The sequence below is a fragment of the Ictalurus furcatus genome, chromosome 2 (assembly GCF_023375685.1).
Source record: "Ictalurus furcatus strain D&B chromosome 2, Billie_1.0, whole genome shotgun sequence".
In the NCBI taxonomy this organism is placed as follows: Eukaryota; Metazoa; Chordata; class Actinopteri; order Siluriformes; family Ictaluridae; genus Ictalurus; species Ictalurus furcatus.
Genome location: NC_071256.1, coordinates 14991150 through 15016605, shown reverse-complemented (window position 1 = coordinate 15016605; position 25456 = coordinate 14991150). Strand labels below are relative to the sequence as shown.

The 25456-nt window shown below is 39.8% G+C and overlaps 1 protein-coding gene across 1 annotated transcript in view; it reads left to right on the top strand.

Moving 5' to 3' along the window:
- Positions 1 to 6633: 6633 nt before the first annotated feature.
- LOC128623049 (protocadherin Fat 4) overlaps positions 6634 to 25456 on the top strand; it is a 107567-nt gene continuing 88744 nt past the window's right edge. The window contains exon 1 of the mRNA XM_053649912.1: positions 6634 to 12379. Within this exon, the coding sequence (XP_053505887.1) occupies positions 7277 to 12379 (5103 nt within the window). The 5' untranslated portion in view covers positions 6634 to 7276. The remainder of the gene's footprint in view (positions 12380 to 25456) is intronic.

The window sequence follows — 25456 nt, the reverse complement described above, 5'->3', positions numbered from 1 at the left end:
AAAAAAAAAAAAAAAAGACAGGAAACTAAAATACTGGACACTTGCAAATCAAATTTGCAAGAAAAGTTCTTTGAAAAAAAAAAAAAAACACCTTAAAAATGATCGCTTGTGTTAACTAGACACCGCAACCTTGACCAGGTTAACACAATTTCTGAAAATGAATGAATGAATGTTCATTAGAGAAATGGGTTATTTCATCCTGTGCAGAGCAGAAATATTAAGAAAGAATCCATACATGTCTCTTTTCTTCTCTGTGGTTTTTTGGAAAATGCCAAAAATGTGAAACACTGCGCCCCAAGGCCGTAGTCTAGGATCTCTCACTTTTTCTCTTGAACAGGTAATGTGATAGACACATGTCATTAGGGACAACGTTTGAGACAAAGATCCAGAGGAACAAAGTATCTGTCTTTTACTCCCCCCCTCTCTCTGTCTCTCTCTCCGTCTCTCTCTCTCTCTCTCTCTCTCTCTCTCTCTCTCTCTCTCTCCTAGGCTTATTTACTGTCCTTAACTACACTTTCCTTAACTGATGTTTGGAGAATATTATAAGCTCTGGAATTCTGCTACATAGAATTCCTTAAAAGCATTTGGAAGGCCTGGGGGTTTTCAGTCATTTTATTGAACTTACTATTTCATTTAAATCCCCAAATATTCTCTACTGGTGTTTTTGGTTCAGTACCGCTGACTTGTCTAACTTTACACTGTGTATTTATGGTGTTTGATGTTTATAGGCCCAGTTACTTACGATAATAATAATAATTTAAAAACATATTCCTCTTAACTGTTCAATAGTGTTCATATTAAAATAATGTTAAAATAAAATAAAATACATTCATGATTACATCTTAAATGCTTTTCTGTGCTTTGAATGTTGTTTTCTAAGAAGACGCCTATATTGCTCTGTGTGTGTGTGTGTGTGTGTGTGTGTGTGTGTGTGTGTGTGTGTGTGTGGCTAAGTAATTAGTCTTATTAGGAACCAGTCAACTGTTAAGAGCCATGTGTTCACTGATTACTGAACGAATGAATGAACAGATGAATTAATGAGTCTAATTAAACCGATTGTCTCTTGGTGCCTTTATGTGCTACAGAAATGAGAGTAAATGCAGGTTTTCAAACTGCAGTTGAATATTTTTAAGTTGTAATTACAAGTCGGAGCCACATTTGATGCCCGAATTTCTTGGCAGAGGAAAGGATGATGTCAGTAATTTCTTTTTCTAAATGCAGCTTTAATAGTTACTGATTAGGTAATAGGCATTGGCTTATGTCTGTAACCATTGGTTAACTTATTTGCATTTTTACAAGGGGTTGGGGGTAGTAAGATATTAAAATACATAGATGAGGCTAGATATTTAACTGCTGTTAGTGATGAACCTGAATTCAAGGATGGTAAGTGGGACGAAGGGGCATGCAAGGAGCATCCATCCATTTTCTATACCGCTTTTTCCTACACAGGGTTGCGGGGAGCCTGGAGCACTATCCCAGGAAACTCGGGGCACAAGGCGGGAGACACCCTGGACAGGGTGCCAACATATCTGCAAGGATTATGTGCAGCTAAATCACATAACAGACCTAAAAAAGACAAGGAATAAAGGGGACCCCTCATAACTGTCCTCCTGGCTCTGTCCCTAGTCTGCATTAGTTTAGGCCTATTTGAGCACTAATAATAATCATCTCAAAAAAAGTTATACCACTCCAATATAAAGAACAGTTCTCTCAATCTCTTTTTTAAAACTCTCTTTCTAAACCAAACATCGGGTACTTGTGCTGAGGCCCACAAGCTTCTGCTCCCATACAGATTCTGCTTCGGCAATCCTGTGGCCAACAGCAACATTAGCTCATTTTCCTGTACAGAAGACTACAATCTCCAGCTGTACAGTGTACTACAAGCTCCTGTACAAGAGACTATAATCTGCAGCATCTGGCCAGGGGACTACAAGTTCCTGCTTATATCCTGAAGACCACAAGCCCCCGCTCCTGTAAAGGAGACTATAAGCTTCTGCAGAGGTGACCTCAATCTCCAGAAGCCTACAAGCTCCTACTCCTCTACAGAATACTAGAAGCTTCTGTTCCTTTCCTCAAGGCTACACACTCCTGCTCCTGTATAGGAGACTACAATCTCCAGCTTTAGTCTATGGGACTATAAGCTCCTGCTCCTGTCCAGACGACTGCAAGGTCATGCTCTTCACAAGAAGATGACAAAGGCCTGCTTCTATCCAGTGGACTACAAGCTTCTGCTCCTGTCCAGGGGACTACAAGCTCTTTTTACAGAAGATCTCAAGCTACTGTCCAGGAGACAACCCTTTGCTACTGTCCAAAACAGTACATGCTCCTGCCCAGGACACCACAAGCTTCTGCACCTCTTCAGAATACTACAAACACATGCTGCTGTCCATGGGACTACAAGCTAGATACATACAAGATAGATAGATAGATAGATAGATAGATAGATAGATAGTAACTTCTTCACTTTTATTCTTTTCTTTATACTGCATGGTTTTCTCCTCTGTTGGTTCGTGGCCCCATCTAATGGTGTATTCATGTTACTGCATTTATCCCATCATCTCTCTCTCTCTCTCTCTCTCTCTCTCTCTCTCTCTCTCTCTCTCTCTCTCTCTCTCTCTCTCTCTCACACACACACACCCACACTCTATCATTAATCAGTCATACACAGTGTTAACCTAATAGAAGCAATTTAGTTAATTTTTTTTTTTAATTATTATTAATCTATAGCCATCTTTACAGTTTGTCAGTCATAGAGTGTTTCACAGTCTAACACAGAAGTTTTGCTATGATTTGTTACACCTCATTGATACTGGTAGATTGAGAACAGTCCATCAACCAATCATGTGGGTAGAAATTGACAAAAGGAGAGAGGACAAGCTATAAAAAAAAACTGAATTTAAAAAGAAGAGCTATACTATCTAACTGCATTTCCTTTTATTACATTTATTCATGCATCTTCAGTAACCGCTTTATCCTATTCAGGGTTGAGACCAATTCGGAGCATATCCCAAGAGCACTGGGTGTGAGACACGAATGCACCCTGAATGGGATGCCAGTCCATTGCAGGTGACTACGCACACACTCATTCACATCTAAGAACAATGCAGAGTCCCCAGTGCACTTACCTGGGGTGGAGGAAACCATAAGACATGGGAAGTACATACAGACAGTACCTCAGGTTTAGGATACCACCATGGAGCTGTGAGGCGACAACGCTAACTGTTAATGGCTTCAAAATGCAACCTTCTCCAAATATCTGTATTTCTATTAGGGAAGACTACTTTTTGATCAACAGAAAATTACCAAAATGAATGAGTTTTTGAACATTTTGAGAGTGAAAGAGACGAAAAAGCATCTGTCAGGAAACAGAAGTCAGTACTGCATATGTAAATGTGTGTGTGTTGGAGGATTCCAGGGGAAATTTAAAGTTACGTATTCAACCCTAAATGTGTGCTATCCAAACACGACTAATCAGATCGAGCTAATGTTTTAAGTACTAGGCTGATATTTTTGAAAGGGGCTCTTTAATACCAATAAAGAAGCTGTGTCCTATTCAGACATACAATAACAGTCCTGTTTTATGTTTCAGACAGTCTGTTGATATAACAAACTTCGAGTGAACTCGCTGTACTGCTTGTGCTCATGCTGAAATCGATGTCTGTGCTGTAAATCAATGCGCCATTCGTTTCCTGCATGCTGGAAATGATATTTTTCCTCTTCTCTATGACTCCCTAGAGTTTATATTAACCTTTTTTTTGTTAGGTTAAAAATAACCATTCCACTTGTTCTGAAGTGTTAGTGATGGAAAAAATCTAGGGGAAAAAAAATCCAGTGTAATAAAAAATACACCAATTTCTAACGCATAAGTAAAGTATGTAATAATTTGGTGAATTTTTATTTGATTAGTTACTCAATACATTTTAGAAGCCTTGATGCTACCAACTGTGTGTTTGTTTTGGGCGAGTTAGTTCAGTGGGTTATGGCTGTTGATGGTCTTGTTGTGGCGGTTCCTGGTTCTAGCCCAGGAGTTAAGTTTGGCATCATCTCTAATCATTGTTTAGATGCCTAGATTGTTCCTGTAGAGGATAAACCTCCTGTAACACCATCAATGGTCTGGCTGTTAAGTTAGCTCAGTTGGTTAAAGCCTTTGTTGTTGTGACGGTTTCTTGTTTGAGTGAAGGTGAACCCACCTTGAGTTGTTGAAACCATTGGTTACAATGAATGCGCCTATAAAGTACAGACCCAAATGAGCCTGGAAATGCAAGCACATTTCAGAAGTACTTCAGTAATATCCAAAAAATAGCCTGTGCAAGCTTTAAATCTTTAAAGCTTTAAATCAAGAATGAAAGAAAAACTATTAAACTGATGGTAGTACAGCGGTAATGTGCTGGTTCTGGGTGGTGAGAGTTTAGGCTCGAGTCTGATATAAGCAACAAATAAATATGCAGAGAGTTAAAGTATATGATATTAAAGCAGTATTTTATATATATATAAATATATATATAAATTATATATACAAGTTTCAGTTAAATTTTTGTTATATTTAAGTGTATTTGGCTTAAAGAAATTGATTTATCAACTTAAAAATTTTGAGGTAATTAGTTTCCTCAATTTTTTTGAGTTAAATGAACTTATCCGGATTTACAGTGTAGTGAGTGGCAGCAGTAGTAATAGTAGAAGTAGTAATTGTAGAATAGTGACAGCAGTAGTAGTGGTAGAAGTAGTAGTTTTAATATGATTAGCAGTAGTAGTAATAATAGTAATATAATAGTAGTAGCAGTAGTAATAGTAGTAGCAATATCTGTAGCAGCAGCAGTAGTAGTAATAGTACAAGTAGTAGTAATATGAGTAGCAGCAGTATTAATAATAGTAGTAGTAGTAGTAGTAGTAGTAATATGAGTAGCAGCACCAGCAGTTGTAATAGTAGTACTAGTAGTAGGAGTAATATGAGTAGCAGCAGTAGTAGTAGTAATAGTTGTTGTAATAATAATAAGGATGATAATAATAATATTCTACTATTACTAATTCTGCTGCTACTCATGTCACGACTGCTATTACTACTACTATTACTTCTACCACTACTACTGCTACTACTTTTCTACTATTAGTACTACTACTGCTAGAGCATGAGTAGCACCAGTAGCAGTAATAGTAATAGCACTTACGGAAATAGAAGAACTGTTTTAACATTCCTCATCCACATTTTTATGCAACCAATCAGAAAATTACGCTGTGAAACTAACCTGGTTAATCTGGTCACCCCAACTGATGAGATAATAACTGTTTTAGTGTTGTAGATATATTTGTCACAGCACTTGAGTAAATGGAACTATAGAGCAACAATGGAGCTAGTGTCATCAAAAAGATACTTGTCAAGTGCTGAGAAATGCTATCAGTGTCAGTAGTGCCTGACTTTTGTGTTAAGTTTACCAGGACAAACACAGCCTCGGAATATTTCTGCATGAAGTTTGACATATAAGTGAAGGCTCTGTCGAATGTCATCCCCCTATAGATGGCACCATATGCATCTGCATACAGTATGTTCTCTACGCTGATATCCAGCCATGTCTATCACTAAACAAGCACTAAGTAAGAAAACAGCAAGCATGGAAAACCTTTCATGAATTCTTGAAAGAGTCCTTAACTAAAGTGGATTTGCAACCAAGTATTAAAAATGGTTTGAAAAATGTTTGGACACCCCTGCCTTAAGGGGTCTAGATTTACCTTTATTTATTTATTTATTTATTTTGTAAATAATGTAGCTACAATGGTGCATAAGGAAACGATAGTGCCACATATAGCAGCAAGGCACAGCAGGATGAATATTCTTTATTTTTCTTTATTTATTTATTTGTTTGTTTATTTATTTATTTTAATGACCACTAGATGGCAGTACTCACCTATGCTTTACCCATAACAGCACAAAGACAACCACACCGAAATTTCAGCATCAAGCCATTTTTTAAAAATAGTAATAATAATAAAAAATAACTTGAACAGGTTATATTTGTATCATAGATGAAAACTGATACAACATTCGAATAAATAGTGGATCCTTAATCATACAGTACAAATGGTTTAGACTGGGTTTCGCTTAAATATTCACAAAGTTTAGGTTGACAAAGTTAATAGCGTGGTGAAAAAAATGCATAGGAGGTAAACTAACAAACAAATGAAATGATAGTAACTAATTAATGCTGATATTTTAATATTTATATAAGTTTGGTATATAACACCCTTCTATATATTGATACTTTATATACAATTAATATCTGCATTTAAATAAAGAAACTTTTTAATATCCGTCTAAGTTCAAGTTTATTATACCTTTATTGTACCTTCGAGAAAAAAAACGACTAAGTAGCCTATATAAACAAACAAACAAACAAACAAACAAACAAACAAAAAAACATTGTTCATATTTTATGAGCAACATTTTGAAGTTTGTTTTATACACACAGTTGCTTTATATATTATGCACACTGCATGTCCTAATAATTTATTATCACAGGGAATAACGGTACTCTTTACCTGCTAATTTGTTTGAATGGAGTTTGCATTGACCAATCAGAGAGCCTAAATGAGGCGGGATCAGTCCCCCCTATCAAATGGGATGCGAGGTGGGCGGGGCTTCGCTGCGCTGGGGCTTTGTTCTCTGAAACAGGAGTGAAGTTTGAGCTCCGTTATTCTGCCGCACATTACACTGGACTTACGAGCTCAACACCCGCTGGCCATAATACTACAAAACTTTCATTTCTCACAGTGGAGTTAAAGAGCAAGAGTGTTTTTGAAGGGACTTTTATACAGTTTGAGAATTTTTTTGTTGTTCTGTCAGAGTGCTGGAACTTTTTTATTCCCCTTTCTTTACAATGGAAACTTTTCCATCACTGGCATTATGAGCCGAGGAGAGAGACGGAGAAATCCAAGGGCTTTCCAGCACGGGCTCCCTCTGCAACTAAAGACATTTTAAATGTATAAGGAATTTTGCATTTATGTATGTAGCATTTAAGGATTTTTTTGGGGTTTTTTTTTTGCATTTATACCTGTTGCATTGCAGACCTTTTTGCACTGATGCCTGTTGCATATACATGCATTTTACGAAGAAGAACATCAGTTTTTCTCTCTGCAGGATCTGTTAGAAAGGATATTTGCATTGCTGCATGAGAAATACATCCAAAGCCAAACTTTGGATTTGAACTTTTCTGTTTTTCTCTGCGTTCTTTGTACTTGGAGTGGATGCATCTCTGTTTGAAAGAGTTGGACTGGCACTTTCAGCATGGAGCCTTCAGGTAGGAGTCTGTCGTTTCACCTGCTTTTGTTGATCTTATGGACTTTATGGCAACGGTCGTCATCCAGCCAAGTTCGCCATGAGTTCCACGTTTTGGAGGAGCAACCGATTGGCACTTATGTGGGCACTGTGGACCCAAAACCAGGATTTACCTACCGTTTTGGCGAGAGCCACAAGCTGTTCACCATCAATGGCACAAATGGCATCATACGTACATCCTCAGTGATCGACCGAGAGACCCTGCCGAGTGACATAATCAATGTCGTGGTGTTGTCCAGCCAGCCCACATACCCTACGGAGGTCCGAATTGTTGTTCTGGATGTGAACGACAATGCTCCAGCATTCCCAGATACGACCATTGCAGTTTCGTTCAGAGAGGATGCAGTTGGGGGCAGGCAGGTCATCCTGGACACTGCTACAGATGCAGACATTGGTGTCAATGGAGTGGATCACAACACATATCGGATCATTAGCGGCAATGAGAAGGGGACATTTCGCCTGGATGTTACTGTGAATCCCAGTGGAGAGGGTGCCTTTTTGCATTTAGTGACCACAGGTGGCTTGGATAGGGAGCTCACGTCCTTCTACCAGCTTCTTGTTGAGGTCCAAGACAAAGGGGAACCTAAAAAATATGGCTATCTCCAAGTAAACGTCACTGTTCAGGATGTCAATGACAACCCACCCATGTTTGACTTGGATCAGTATCAAACAAGTGTGTTTGAAGATGCACCTGTAGGGTCTAGTGTTTTGCAGGTTGCAGCCACAGATCAGGATGAAGGTGCTAATGCAGACATCAGGTACTTTTTAGATGAAGGAACTCCTTTCCAAATAGACCCGAAAGCAGGCATTATTATTATTAAAGAGGCTTTAGATTATGAGAGTAAAAAAGAATATTCCTTCACCATACATGCTACAGATAATGGAGTACCTTCACTTTCAGGAAGGACAGAAGCAACAATTAAACTCCTTGACGTGAATGATAATGATCCTGTGGTTAAGTTTAGGTACTTCCCTACCACATCAAAATTCGCTTCTGTTGATGAAAACGCGCAAATCGGAACAGTAGTAGCATTACTGACTGTTTCCGATTCAGATTCCTCTACGGCTAATGGTAATATATCCGTTTCTATTCTTGGAGGGAATGAGCAGGGCCATTTTGAAGTGCACACTTCTCCCGTCCCCAACCTGAGCTTAATTAAAGTGGCCAGTGTGCTAGACAGAGAGCGGATATCCTCCTATAACCTTACAGTATCCGTGTCTGATAATGGAAAACCTGTGGCTCGATCCTCTTTTGCTAGCCTGGTCATATTTGTGAATGATATTAATGATCACCCACCCATATTCCAGAAAGCAGTCTATAGGGTTGATATTAGTGAGGATCTTCCCAAAGGCAGCTACATTAAAGGGGTCTCAGCCACCGATGGTGATTCTGGGCAGAACGCTAACCTGCGCTACTCGCTAGTGTCAGGAAACAGTTTGGGTTGGTTCATCATTAGTGAGAACAGCGGCTTGGTCACTAGTGCAGCCATACTTGATAGGGAAACTGCATCTGAAATCATACTGAACATAAGTGCCAAAGACCAAGGCCTGCAGCCTAAGATATCATACACCACACTGATTGTGAACATCACGGATGTGAACGATCAAGTCCCAAAGTTCACACAAAACATGTATCATATATCACTGGTTGAGCATTCACCAGCTGGTAGTGAACTTCTACTACTCTCTGCCATAGATACTGATCTAGGTGCCAATGGCACAGTACAGTTCTCATTTGACCCAGAAACACCAGTTATTGTGCAGGAGCTATTCCGGCTAGATGCAGTAACGGGGAGGTTAAGCACTACTTCTGAGCTGGATAGAGAAGAACAGGGCTCCTATCTACTATATGTTAAAGCTACAGACGGAGGTTCTCCCCCTTTACACTCTACTGCGAAAGTCAACATCACATTAAAAGATATTAACGATAATAAGCCAGTGTTTTACCCCATGCAGTATTTTGCTAACATTAAAGAAAACGAGCCTCCTGGATCTTATGTCACGACCGTGTCAGCCTCTGATCCCGACCTGGGTCGAAATGGCACCGTCAGATATGCCATCACTGCCGGAGACACTTTCAAGTTTCACATCAACGGCAACACAGGCAAAATCACAACGTTAGTGCTTCTAGACAGGGAAGAGAAAACAACTTACCAGCTACAGGTTTCTGCCACAGACGGAGGGGATCTGCGCTCACATACACAAGGCATTGTAACCATCAACGTGATTGACACTCAGGATAACCCGCCTTCATTCAGCCAGAAGGAATACAGCTTTGTAATTTTTGAAAACATGGTCCATGGTACAGTGATAGGAACAGTGTTGGCCACTACAGTCGACTTGAACACTAATATTAGTTATTTGATAGCATCAGGAGACCAGAAAGGCCTTTTTTCAATTAATAGTGTAACAGGTCAGATAACAGCCACTGGATTGATTGACAGGGAGGAGCAGGCGTTTTATCAGCTGAAGGTGATCGCCAGAGGTGGAGATGTTACAGGAGATGCTTTAGTCAATATCACAGTAAAGGATCTGAATGACAATGCTCCTCATTTTCTCCATCCTGTGGAGCATGTAAGTGCGGTGGAGAACTGGAAGACTGGTCATCACATATTTCAGGCAAAAGCGTTTGATCCTGATGAAGGTCCTAATGGTATGATAGAGTACAGCCTCCAGCAAAACCCCAAAGGACTGTTTCATATACATGAGAAACATGGACTTATCACACTTATTAGCTCTCTAGAGGTCTCCACAAGCTCATATCAGGTTGAGGTTTTGGCCTCTGACCGTGGTGTTCCCCAGCGCACCTCCAGCCTCGTCTTGACTGTCAGTGTGTATGACGTCAATGATAATGCACCTGTATTTGACCAGCTCTCTTATGAAGTTATCATTTTGGAGGCGGAGCCAGTGAACAGTCGTTTCTTTAAGGTGGAAGCTACAGATAAAGACTCTGGAGTTAATGGGGAAATAGTGTATGACATTACTGGTGGGAACACTAATGATGTTTTTGGGATTTTCCCTGATGGACAATTGTACATTAAGGCAGAGCTTGACCGAGAAGTGCAGGACAGGTACAATCTGCTACTTGTGGCACGGGACAGAGCGGTAGAGCCACTTAGTGCTAGTGTTAATGTGACCATTATTCTGGATGATGTCAATGATAACCGGCCACTTTTCAACAGCACAAATTATGTGTTCCGCTTCAAGGAAGAGCAGCCGCGGGGTTCACTGGTTGGACAAGTTTTTGCAGAGGATAAAGACTTTGGTCCGAACAGTGAGGTGAGGTACTCTTTTGAAACACCACAGTCAAACTTTGAGCTGAATGCCATCACTGGCGAATTGACTAGCACACTACAATTGGACAGGGAATCTCTGATGAGGCAGAGAGGTACGGCTGTTTTTACCTTCACGGTCATTTCATCTGATCAGGGCCTTCCCAAGCCACTCAAAGACCAGGCCAAAGTGCAAGTCTACATTCAGGACATCAATGACAATCCACCAAAGTTCATTAAGGACATCTACCAGGCCTCCATCTCAGAGTCGGCACAAAACATGACACAGCTACTGCGGGTGTCTGCTTCAGATGTGGATGAAAATAAAAATGGACTGGTGCGCTATCGCCTTTTGGAAGGCAATGAGGAAAACCAGTTCAGCATCGACAGCAGCTCTGGTCAAGTCACACTTGTGGGGAATTTGGACTATGAAACCACATCCTCTTACTCTCTTAAGATCATAGCTGAAGACTCTGGAGCAGTCCCACTGTCCTCTTCCTGCCTCCTGAGCATTAGCATTTTGGACGAGAATGATAATTCTCCATCTTTTCCAAAGTCCACCATTACAGTAGACGTTCTTGAGAACATGCGGATTGGAGAGCTAGTGGCATCCATCACAGCGACTGACTCAGATTCGGGCTCCAATGCTGACATAACATACAGCATCACAGCTAACAACAATCATGGCACTTTTAGTATTAGTCCCAGTACTGGTAGCATCTTCCTTGTCCGAAAGCTGGACTATGAAACTCAGTCCCTCTACAAACTGAACATCACTGCAAAGGACAATGGCAGGCCTCAAAGATCCTCCTCCATCCCTCTTATTATTCATGTGCGAGATTTCAATGACAACCCTCCTGTTTTTACTCCTGGTGATATTTTTAAGTCCATCCCTGAAAACCTTCCTCTGTCCACCTCCGTCATGGCAATCACAGCCCATGACACAGATGCAGATATTAATGGGCAGTTGGAGTACTCAATAGTCCAGCAAACACCGAGAGGAAATCACTTCCGCATCAATCCAACCTCTGGCGTCATCCTGACAAGCAGCGAGATTGATCGAGAGTTCTCAAATATGTTTGAGTTGACCATTAAAGCAACAGATCAGGCAGTCCCTGTTGAGTTCCGTCGTTTTGCACTGAAGAATGTCACAATCTGGGTCACAGACCAAAATGACAATGTCCCAAACTTCATCTCCCAGAACGCCCTAGTGGCTGAACCCAACATTGTAATTGGCTCGATCCTGACAACAGTTGTAGCTTACGATCCTGATGAGGGGGCAAATGGTGAGGTGGAGTACGAGCTGGTCAAAGGCGACTCAGATACTTTCATCATGGACAGGTACAGTGGTGACATCCGGCTGGCATCCCAGCTCGTCCCTTCAAAACTCATGTACAGTCTTATCGTTTCTGCCACCGACCATGGTACAGAGCGAAAAACATCCCGTACCGAATTAACTATCATTCTAATAGGCGCTGATGGGCCTGTTTTCTCTCAGCCCAAATACATAACAATTTTAAAGGAAGGTCAACCTCCTGGCACCAATGTCATCTCACTAGACGCGTCCAGCCCTCGTGGCTCTGGCACCAAAGTGGAGTATTTCATCGTGGCTGTCCGAAGTGGCGGGAAAGCCGTAGGAAGGCTTTTCACCGTTGGCCGTCACACGGGCATGATCCAGACAGCAATGGAGCTGGATAGGGAGCAAGGAGCTGATTTGTACCTTCTGGATGTCTACGCCATTGAGACAGAGACCAGCCAACCCCGAACTCAGAGAGCTGAGGTGAGTAATGGCTATTAGCTGTATTTGCATTATTTGCCTTATTTTCCTGGGAAAACTTAATTAGGTTAAACGTTTTTGGAAGTGTGTGCCTGTGATTCTGATGGTTCTTGCATATTATGCTAGAAAGGGTCCAAGAAAATGAGAATTCATGGCTGTGTTGTAACATATGCTGAAGTCATTGGCCTGGTTTAGGGGGATCAAGTTTTCTGATGGAAAAACTGGCAGCCACACTCTTCAAGTTAAAACACACACACACTTTTGTATATTCGTTAATTAAATCCCTGCTTTATGTATTTTTGAGAGCGATCTGGGTTGTGTTAGATGTAAATAACCTTGCACTTGAGCAAGTCATAGTTGTTGTAATTGGGATTTTGTGTTTTGGCAGGCTATCCTTATTGTTCCAGGCAAAAAAAAAAATAAAAAAAATGCTCAGGCTATAACTGGCTCACAGAGGCGATTGCTGGGTTTTGTCTTAGAGAGGGAAGTGTGTGTGTATCCTGTGTTTTGTCGAGTTCCTGCCCAAACCATCTTATCAGCTGCCATGAATTCCACAAATCAAGACGTCAGACAACTTTACTGATTATTCTCATAACTGATTGCTCATATTAATCGTGTGCAAACTGGGGGAGTTGGATGGTAGGGAATCACATTTTTCTCAGTTTTGTTTGTAGTCCAGAAAAAAAAATGGGGTGAGGGGGGTGAGTGGTGGGGGGTTCATATGAAAGATGGAGAAAGCAGCAAGCAGCGAGGAGTGTTTCAGCTCCTTTCTGATACCTGTCTCCAACCGAGCAAGGGGTAATTAAGCTGGATTTTAGTTTTTTGGGGAAGATTTAAAGCCGGGTGGTCCTGCTTTTGTGCCACCGGCTTTGACTCAGAGGGCAATAAATGACCGTTAAATTCAGATGACCCTTTAAGTCTTGCTGAATAGAATTTTTTCTCTCCAGAGAAAAGGAGCGAGACTGAAAAGGAAAACATTTGAAGCTGAAACCATGTAGTACTACTATGCTGTGATGCTTTCTCTCGTGCTCCTGCTAAATTGTCCCCTCAGGATGGAGTTAAAATCCTGTGCAGCAGAAGAGAGTGTGAGAGCGAGAGAGTGGTTGGGGAGGGGGGATCGGCTGAAAATTCAGTCAGACTTTTTGGGTGGCTGAGGCTGAGCCACTCCTCAAATCAAAACCAAATGTGATTCTATATGTGCATTGAAGGAAATTTCAGCTGGAACCAAAAATTTGGTGTTATTACAGGCTTGATGATATGCATGTATAAATTAGATTTTTTTCCCCACCTCTTGCTCTCTATTGGTTCTACCCTGCAACAAATCCTATGAGAGAAACAATGTTTTGTTATTAACTTTTGAAACAACCATTTTAAAGCAGTATTTGTGAGTATATCATTTTAAATATGTCATAGCACTTTATCTCATAACAAAGATTTATAGCCTCAAAACCTGAGGTTTTATTAACCAAGGGTGAAAACTGTGAGGATTTCAGAACTGTTCTTGGCAAATAATCGACGACGGGGTGGCTTAATGTGGCCCATCTATTATTTCCTATACCAGCATATCCCAAAAGGATTTATTACCCTTATACTTCAGCAATCTGCCAATTGTCACCATTTCACATCTATCCATTTTCCATAATGCTGATCCTACACAGGGTCACGGGGAGCCTGGAGAATATCTGAGTGAACCCGGGGCACAAGGCATGGGACACCCTGGCTGGGATGCCAGATCACACACACGTTCACACCCTACAGACAATTTTGGAAATGCCAAGCAGCCTTCAACGCAAGTCTTTGGACTGGGGGAGGAAACAGGAGTACCCGGAGGAAACCCCCAAAGCACGGGGAGAACATCCAAACTCCGTGCACACAGGGTGGAGGCCACCGTACCCCTGGCAATGGTCACATTTAATTTTATAAATAAAAGACTAGGGCGCACGGTGGCTTAGTGGTTAGCACGTTCACACCTCCAGGGTCCGGGGTTCGAGTCCCGCCAGGGCCATGTGTGTGTGGAGTTTGCATGTTCTCCCTGTGCTGCGGGGGTTTCCTCCGGGTACTCCGGTTTCCTCCCCCAGTCCAAATACATGCATGGTAGGCTGATTGGCGTGTCTAAAGTGTCCGTAGTGTATGAATGGGTGTGTGAGTGTGTATGTGATTGTGCCCTGCGATGGATTGACACCCTGTCCAGGGTGTACCCCGCCTTGTGCCCAATGCTCCCTGGGATAGGCTTCAGGTTCCCCGTGACCCTGAAAAGGAGTAAGCGGTAGAAGATGGATGGATGGATAATAAAAGACTGGATCGTCATATTTTTTATGTTTATAGTTAATGTTTTAACATCCACGTTATAGCTCCTCTTTCTCTCTCTCGCTCACCCTCTGTCCTGAACACTTTCCCATGACAGAAGACAAACCCCTCTGAAAGCTTGACATTGTCATCGATTAAATGTTTTTCGTTAAACGTGTTTTATTTGTTTATGTGGCGCATTCACCATACAAGTCCCTGATTAAGCTGTGAAGAAGTTAAATTGGTGAAGAACTTCAGGATGTAGAGAATGTAGAGATAAAGGGAACAGAAACAGGGTGTTTAGATTAAATAATAACTACTGAGTGTGTTCCATCCAGTCTGTGTAGCTGGCACATGTTTGATGATGTCATCTTGAATGTACAACAAAACAGGATCTAACACACACACACACACACTTACTTTTTTTCTGCTGAAACATCTTCATTCAGCCATCTTTAGTCCATGCATGAGTGATCTGTGTGTGTGTGTGTGTGTGTGTGTGTGTGTGTGTGTGCATGTCTTTCAACTTTTCTCTCTTTCCCTCTTTCACTTTTTGAACTAAAGCCTCTCTATATTGACAATGACACACAAAGAGTGGAGTAACTGATTGTACCTGATTGTACCCTGTACACAGGGGCAAAGTATAATTTTGTGTGTGTGTGTGTGAGAGAGAGAGAGAGAGAGAGAGAGAGAGAGAGCTCTCACACACACACACAAAATTATACTTTGCCCCTGTGTACAGTATATAGATACATGAGTCTCTGTACCATCTGTCTGATCTAATACTACAATCTCTCTCTCTCTCTCTCTCTCTCTCTCTCTCTCTCTCTCTCTCTCTCTCTCTCTCTTTGATTTAACTTTGATTTAAGGTTGTTATCCTTCTTCTTGTCCCTCATTTGGTGACAGATTTAGGGATTGGACCTGAAAATGAACCTGATTCCCTTTCTCCCTGTCTCTCTATATCTTTTTCTGAGCGGTCGGAGGTTGAGAGTTTAGGACTTTTAGGGAGCTCCCACATTCCAACAAAAGATACAGAGAGAGTGAGAGAGAGCGAGAGAGAGAGAGAGAGAGACTGAGGTTGAGAGAGAGAAAGAGCAGATGGCTGGAGAAGATAGAGGTGTCTTATGAGTATGTTTAACTCCAAGTGCTCGGTGTACGTGTGTGTGTGTGTGTGTGTGTGTGTGTGTGTGTATTGCACTCCTTTCTCACTATCGTTCCACTATTTTGCCTTTGTAGAGCTTTTGTTTTAACACACACACACACACACACACACATACACTGTGTTAAACTGTGATAACTTCACAAGTTTTGCATCATGTCTTAGTAAAAGTGTTAGAACGAATGCATCCAACATTGTTTTTGAGTAAAACTTTAACAAATAACCACTTTTAGCACCATGCCGTAGTAAAAGTGCAACACTTAGCACGTTTGGCATTGTTTTTGAGTAAAACTTTATCAAATGAACACTTTTAGCATCATGTTTTAGTAAAAACGTTACAATTAATCATTCTAACATACGAATTTTAGCATGGTGTCTTAGTAGAAATGCAACAATTAACACTTCCTATATTGTTTTTCTGTAGAACTGTATTAAATGATCAATTACAGCACCATGCCTTAGTAAAAGTGTCTTAATTATTTGTACATTTGTAAAACTGGGTAATATTGTTAATTGTGTGAATTGTTTCATTTCTACTAAGATGCTAAAATTGTGAATTTCACCTAGTTTTACTAAAAAACAATGTAGGAAGTGTTCATTATAAATGTTTTACCGAGACATAGTAGTATAGTTGTTAATTTAATACAGATACTGAAAAACAATATAGGAACACTTCCCTACGTTGTTTTTTCAGAAGAACTGTATTTAATGAACAATTTTAGTACCATGTCTTAGTAAAAAAAAGTTATTTTAAATTAATTATTGCGCCTAACTTTGGTTTGCAATAAAACTGGGTGAAATTCACAATTTTATCATTGTGCATTAGTAGAAATGAAACAATTAACAGAATTAATATTACCCAGTTTTGCGCAAAACCAATGTACAAATAATTATAACACTTTTACTAAGGTATGGTGCTATAATTGTTCATTTAACACAAGTCTACAGAAAAACAATGTAAGAACTGTTAATTGTTGCATTTTTACGATTTCACGATGCTAAATCTGTGAATTTCAATGTTAGAAGCATTAATTATAACACTTTTAGTAAAACATGTGTTAATTTTGCATCCTGCCTTAGTAAAAAAGCGACAACTAACACTTCCTACACTGTGTTTCAGTAGAACTGTATTCATAGCACAATCTCTTAAAAACAGATGATTCCAACACTGTCTTTCAAAAAAAACTATGTTAAATTAACACTTTTAACACCATGCCTTGGTAAGAAATGCTACAGTTAACACTTGTTGCATTGTTTTTGAGTAAAACCGTATCAAATTAACACCGTGGGACCATGTCTTACTAAAAGTGTTACTTTACTAATGGTTTTAACATTGTTTTTGAATACAACTTTTTAAATGAACAATTTTATGCATTACGCCGCAATGTTTTACTAAGGCATTATGCTTAATAATGTTAACTTTCGAAAGTTTTCTAGTTCCACATAGTTTTCATGGTTTACAAAAAACCACTTATAAACACACAAAATCACACTAGCAAAAAACAGATTCGTTTAGAACCAGACACAGTTTGTTTCTGGAACCTAACATTGTTAGTATCATCGAGTCTTAGTAAAACCAAATGTTTTGATACAAATACTGTGTAATTGGTTATATAATAATTGCGTAACAACATGATGCTTGTGTTTAAAGGAAATCAGGCTTTCGTTTTTTTTTTTTTGGCAGTTCAGACGACACAGACCTTTGCTATGTGTTTGTAGAAGTCTGGAGCCATTGTTTTTTTTTTTTTTTTTTTTAACCTTGCGTTTGTTTTCCTCCTGGAAGCGTTTCAGTTCAGCACTGGGTTCTGGGCAGCTAAAGAATGGCACGCTATTCACAGCATGAAGTGCATTTACTGAATTTATAGAAACGGATCCTTCTGGTCCATGACTCAGGGATAGATTGATTCTGTCTTGGAGTTTAGCCCTGAGGAAATGACATTAAGATATTATGAGAATTGAGAGAGAGAGAGAGAGAGAGAGAGAGAGAGAGAGAGAGAATGTGATGTGTATGTTATGTGTGTGTGCGTGTGTGTGTGTGTGTGTGTGTGTGTGTGTGCTTGCACGTAAGTAGCAACTGAGTTAATAAATCAGTTTGTGTACACACACAATGTTCAATGTACATGCTGGTCCTATCAGGTTATACAACCTCAACAGAACACACACATGTGCACACACATGCACACACACACATGGGTGCATCTGGTTACTTACCTAACCCAGTAGGTGGTCTATGAAGGTTAAAGTTGAAGAATGTTGTGTGTGTGTGTGTGTGTGTGTGTGTCCTGTTGTACGACAGTAAAACTGAATGTAAGTGTATACCCAAGGGTGCTTTCACACCTTCTAGTCCATTTGCAAAATCTGAAGCAGACAAAAATGTATACTTTTAGTTCATTTCTCTGTTTGGTTCAGTTTGATTTCACACTGCACAGGAAAAAAAAATTGGCTGAGGGCCATGCAGGGCTGAAAACATGGCACTCGAAAAGCAAACCTTGCTTACCAAGCATGCGCGTTAAATTGTAAAAAAATCACCCAAGCATTGAGAACATGGAGTCAGCGCTGAAGAAATGATTAGATAATCATATAAATAATTCGTTTGAAATATTTTATATATCACACCTAGTGTTTATTTTCTCTTTTTGTTTGATGGTCCGATTCAGAGTCAAATCACTTTCTCAGTACAAGTGAATCACTCTATTGTACACCATCTCATTCAGATACTTTCAGTTGTTTTGATCATGGGTCACAGTAAGTGTGCTGTGTCCTCACCTACAGAATAGGGGAAAATATACCCGGGTTTGACTCAAATGCATATGTGAATGCTTTGTGAGAGTGTGTACAAGTTGTTTTATTTTGGGGGTGCTAAAATATATGACAGTGAAAAAAAAATGATTATTTTTTAGTACAGAAAGACGTGACATAGCTAGCTGGTTATTACTATAGCTACTAACCAGAATTAGCACCATATTAGGCATCACTCATACCCAGGCTTGGGATGTAACAGAATACATGTAACGGCGTTACGTAATCAGGACACAAAAGACTGGTAACTGTAATCCGTTACAGTTACGTCAAAAAAAGTAATCAGATTACAGGTACATTTTGTAGAAAAATGGGAATACTATCAAGATTACACTTTTTTTTTCATTTAAAACACACTATAGAACACAATATAGACAGCTGCTTGATTATAGTTCTGGTTCTCTCTCACCAGTCGTGGCTCACATGAACAACATCCTGGTGCATGCACAAATAAATGTCCTTTTTCCCCCCAGACATGTCCTCTTATTCGGACCTTAAAAAACCATTTGGCCGGGATTTCTAAATTTGAGAAAATGTCTGGGATTCGGCTTTAGTTTCATTATGATGTGCTTATGGTCTAATACTGCAGCATGTGTGCACATGTTTGCATAACCCCGCACTGTAATTCCTGCCTTCTCGCACACCAATTGGTCGATTATAAAAGGCTTGTAGCAACTATTGGCCAAATTCCTGCCTCTCAACAATTAGCCTACTCTCAGCGAAGGCGCGAAGGTGAAGCATTGTTGTGTACGGCGTCAATTAGTTGCTTATATGCCCATGGCCATATAAGGTCATTTTTAATTTCATGCTATCGCGTTGCCTTCAAATGGGTAAATGATCGTAGAAGGTACACTCGTGGCATCTGATATTTTATTTTATTCCATGGACATTCAAAAGAATGTAGGAAAAAATGTAAAACGTGCACAGAGTGAAACCAGTTTTATATATATATATATATATATATATATATATATATATACATATGTGTGTGTGTGTGTTGCTAATAGTGTGTCTTTTTCAGTGTTTTTAAGTTTGCTCTTATAGTAACACTGTTGTGAATGCTATTAAGACCACCCCCCACACCTTATTTCTTTTATTTATATATTTATTTATTCATTTATTTTATTAAAACAAATCCACACATTGAACAGGTTTTTAAGCTCAGATATAAGCTGTAAATAAAAGTAATTGAAATAAATATTCGCTACATTACCAATTTCTCAAATCTGATTTCCCTCCAGGATTTAGGCTAGCGGTTTAGCGATTGCAAAACCAAGCAAACGTTGTAATATTCGCAAGAGCTTGCAATTTTTCAAAATTACCGCAGATTTTCCACAGATTTGGGCCGAGACGCTTCATGTGATCTCATCGCAATGTGCATTCGGCCAAAGCCCCCTTCGATTCACGTGCGTCGAACGTGAGTACAGCTAAAATGTCTCATTTACCAGCAAACATCACTGCAAAAGACCGTGCAAAACAATTTTGTGCAATTGCAATTTCCACAAATTTTGAAAACAGCCACAACAAAATCAAGCATTTTTGGCCACAACAGTCACAAACAAACTCTGTGAAATACTGTACGGACTGATTTTATACCACAGCACTGCTGAATTCTTGATTATGATTGGTCAGAATTTTCTATAACAGCATCCCTGACAGTAGTTCCATCTGCAAAGCAAATTCAAATCCGTTATAGTTTCTATAGGAACAATTTTAACATGGCGGACGCTCCGCCACGAAATAAATCAATTACAGAAACGTGTGTAATTTGTTAAATTAGGAGAGGATTATTAATTTTTCTTGGAAGGAGTCTCCAGTGTCAGAGGAGACAAAGCTTTAACTAAGTTTTTCCTCTCACAGGAAAGTCTTCATGACTTCTTCAGGCTTTGTGCTTTACAGCTTCTCTGGAACCTACTGTAAGTGATAACAGGAGCTAACATCTCGTGGATGTTCCACAATGATAAAAGTAACTACAAATGGATAAAAATGATGATCTGTCTTTCTTTAATTAATCTAAAACTTTAATGGTAGGCTGTGGAGGACAACACTTTTGAACATGCTATTATTGGAAAATGAACAACTTCAGGTCGTAGCTCGCTGCATCTACTGTTGCTATGTTACCTCAATGAATTATGGGTTGTTTTTATTGTGGAGTCACCGACTGAGGTGTCTTTAATACTTCAGCTGGATCAAACACACTTCCTGGGAAATTAACCGTTCTTGTTAGACAAGAATGCAAGAACACACACTGACGCACACACACACACACACACACACACACACATGCGCGCGCACGCACATACACATACACACACGGTAGTATTTAGCTTTCTCTGGTTCGTAAACATGTTGCGGCTCCAGCTGTTGTTGTTTACCGTGTGCTGACATTCCATTTGGATCGTTTGATTTTAGGAGATTTTGGAAAAGTATCAGTATATGTTTTAAAAATGAATGATTTTTTTTTTTCTAGAATGATCACTCAACACAGAAACATTCCAACATTCTTCCGTCTTTCTTCATCTGTCTCTCTGTCTTTTCTTCTCTAATCTTTCTGCATGTGATATCAGGTCGTGCTGTATGTGTGTGTGTGTGTGAGAGAGAGAGAGAGAGAGAGAGAGACACAGACAGAGAGAGAGAGATCGAGAGAGAGAGACAGACAGAGCGAGAGAGAGAGAGGGATAGAGAGAGACATAGAGAGAGAGAGAGAGAGAGAGAGAGAGAGAGAGAGACAGTTTGAACTTTAGGTGCTGCATCTAACTAACCACTTACACATCCACACACACACACAGAGACAGTTATGCAGGCTAATGCAGGGGTCAGACAGGGCGGTTGACAGTCAGAAGATCAAACTGTGAGGCTGAGATCAACTCCATATGACCAACACACGACACACACACACACACACACACACACACACAGATCTTTTGTAAAACAAACTTAAAAGACATGGTTCAGTTTCACTGCAAAAATCAGATCACTGTGTGTTTTAAAATATAACTCAGAACACACACACACACACAAACACACACAATATACAGAAATATGAGAACTAACACTCACTGGGAGATGTATTTAACCTTATGGAGATGAAGAGCTGATGTTACTGAAACTGATGTTAGTAAAACTATGGATAATAGGTAAGGAATACACACTTGGGAACATGCTGTTATAGGAAAATAATCAACGACAGGGTGGTGTAATGCAGCCTGACTTTTCTGTTACCACCGAGAAGTTGATTGTTTTATTAATAACAGCATTTTATTCCTTTTATACTACAGCAGTTTGCCCACGTACTTTTTATCCATTTATTGTTGCTTGTGTTGTGGAATGGTTTCATTGTCTCTTACGTTCTAGTTATAGTTGAGTTACAGCCTTCAACAGCGCTGTGGTAGAACAAGAAGGATTAGGAAATGTACACCCTTTCACGTATTACACAGTGAACCTGAAGCTAAAACGTGCTTTTTAATGTTAAAATTAAGAATTCAAATGGCTGAAAAAAAATAAAACAATTACAGGTTTAATATGAAAAGATAAAAAACGAAAAGACATCACGGCACATAACACACATAACACACACATGTACAGTATACACACAACACATAACACACACATATACACACAACACGTAACATACACACACACAACACATAACACACACATATACACACACATATAAACACACACACACAACATGTAACACACACATATACACACACACACAATACATAACACACATTTATATACACACATATAACACATACACAAATACACAGCACATGCATACAACACACATAACACACACGCACAGTATACACACAACACGTAACACACACATATATATATACACGCACACACACAACACGTAACACACACATATATATATACACACACATATAACACATACACAAATACACAGCACATGCACACAACACACATAACCCACAACACATAACACACACATATATACACACACAAACACACAACACATAACACACACACACATAGCACATACACAAATACACAGCACATACACACATATACACACACACAACATGTAACACACACATACACACACACAACACATAACACACATATATATATATACACACATATAACACATACACAAATACACAGAACATGCACATAACACACACACACAACACATAACACACACATATATACACACACACACAAATACACAGCGCATGCACACAACACGCATAACACACTTATATACACTCATATATATACACACACATAGCACATACACAAATACACAGCACATGCACACAACACACATAACACATACATATATACACACACATAACACACACAAATACATAGCGCACACAGACAACACACATAACACACACACTCACACTCACACACACACACACACACACACTTTATATAAACTGTACAGAAAGATGACATGGAGAGATCAAACACACATTCCAGCACTGTTACAAATGAGTTTGTAATGTGTGTGTCTTTGAGATGTGTGCGTTCATGAACAAGTCGACTCTTATAGGTTACTAAAAGCGGAAAGCGGCCCTTTTCTTTTTTTATTCTCTTTTTCTTTTGTACATAGATGGAGGCATTGCCTTTACTAATTTAATCAATATGCTTCCATAGCAACCTGTTTGTCTGTTTTAGAAAAAAAAATGCCAGTGAGCCATTTGGGAGTCAAAAGAGTCGACTCTGAGTCAAATGATCCGTCTCAGTGAAAAAACTCGGCATTCCCATCATTAGCGTGTGAATATGTGTGTGTTCAAAAAAGGTTCACATGTGAGTGAGCAGTAAGATAATGTGTGTATACTTGTTCAAGTGTGTGCATGTGTGTGTGTGTGTGTGTGTGTGTGTGTGTGTGTGTGTATGATTTGGCCCGATCAAATTTGCTGCTCTCCCAAAGCCTCTAAAGGGTCACTTCCTCTCCATAATTTCACACACATACACACACACACACACACACACACACACACACACACACACACAATGTGTTTAAAAAAGTGTTTCGGTCTCATAAATCAACGTCACACTTAAACACAATACACACACAATAGAGTGACCGAACCATTGAGAAGTCCTTAACCCTGAAGCAGAGAGAGAGATTCAGAAACCGGATACACACTAACACACCCATTTCAATCGGGTTAACTAGGGGAAAAAGGTTAATAGGAAAAAAAATTGAGCAACTAGAATTGTTGTAGCTAACACAAATGAAATATTGTAGTATGAAGTCCATACAAAAATACATAATATTCTCACATTGAAAACACTCAAATTAATAAAACGAATTAACAGAAAATATATATTTTTTGTTGTTGCTGTTGTTTTTCCACATGAACTGCTAGACATCAACTTTCGTTATTCGTAATTTAGTCAGAGTTAAACCCGTTAGCCACTTGGGATTACAGTATCTCACAAAAGTGAGTACACCCCTCACATTTTTGTAAATATTTGATTATATCTTTTCCTGTGACAACACTGAAGAAAAGACACTTTGCTACAATGTAAAGTAGTGAGTGTACAGCTTGTATAACAGTGTAAATTTGCTGTCCCCTCAAAATAACTCAACACACAGTCATTAATGTCTTAACTGCTGGCAACAAAAGTGAGTACACCCCTAAGTGAAAATGTCCAAATTGGGCCCAAAGTGTCAATATTTTGTGTGGCCACCATTATTTTCCAGCACTGCCTTAACCCTATTGGGCATGAAGTTCACCAGAGCTTCACAGGTTGCCACTGGAGTCCTCTTCCACTCCTCCATGACGACATCACGGAGCTGGTGGATGTTAGAGACCTTGTGCTCCTCCACCTTCCATTTGAGGATGCCCCACAGATGCTCAATAGGGTTTAGGTCTGGAGACATGCTTGGCCAGTCCATCACCTTCCAATGCCCAATTTGGACATTTTCACTTAGGGGTGTACTCACTTTTGTTGCCAGCGGTTTAGACATTAATGGCTGTGTGTTGAGTTATTTTGAGGGGACAGCAAATTTACACTGTTACACAAGCTGTACGCTCACTACTTTACATTGCAGAAAAGTGTCTTTTCTTCAGTGTTGTCACATGAAAAGATATAATCAAATATTTACAAAAATGTGAGGGGTGTACTCACTTTTGTGAGATACTGTATATCTACATATTAGAATCTGTATTAATGTAAGTTCTAGTCGTCACCGATTGGTCAGGCTATTTTGAGGCCTCTCGTCTCGTCCTCTCTTGATAGAACAATAACGCCTTGTTGCGTCATCGTTACACGCACTGACACCAGCATCACATTTAATTTCCAGCTCATGTTCTTTGCACGTTGCAGGACTACACTTGAGGAGACGTTCAGGCAGATGGGAAATGTTGTTCATTATTGCACATGACAAGTCAAGAGTTGACCAATTATCAACTACAACGAACATGTGCACTACGACATGAAAATGGCACGTGCACACACATACACACACACACAGAGTATATCTTGAAAGTTCATTGGCTCTGTGCCATCGTGAAAATTTAGAAATGAAACACAATGGGCTGTGCTGTTATAGGGAAATAATCAATTGCGGGGTTGTGTGATGTGCCATGACGCAAATAGCTACTCTAAGAGTTAAGGCTCTGGTATAGTCGCATGCATAGCCTTTCAAAGTATACTCCATTTGAGATGTACGCATACACAGACGGTCGATGCATGCGCATTACGACAACTTGCACAACCCCTCCTGGCCTAGAGTCAGTACAGAGCAGTAAAGCAGGTCTTTTGGTGTGAAGGACGACAACGAAGAAGAATCACAACGACACGAAGAATAATGCTCGGGCAATCTCTCGCCATGATTAGCACCC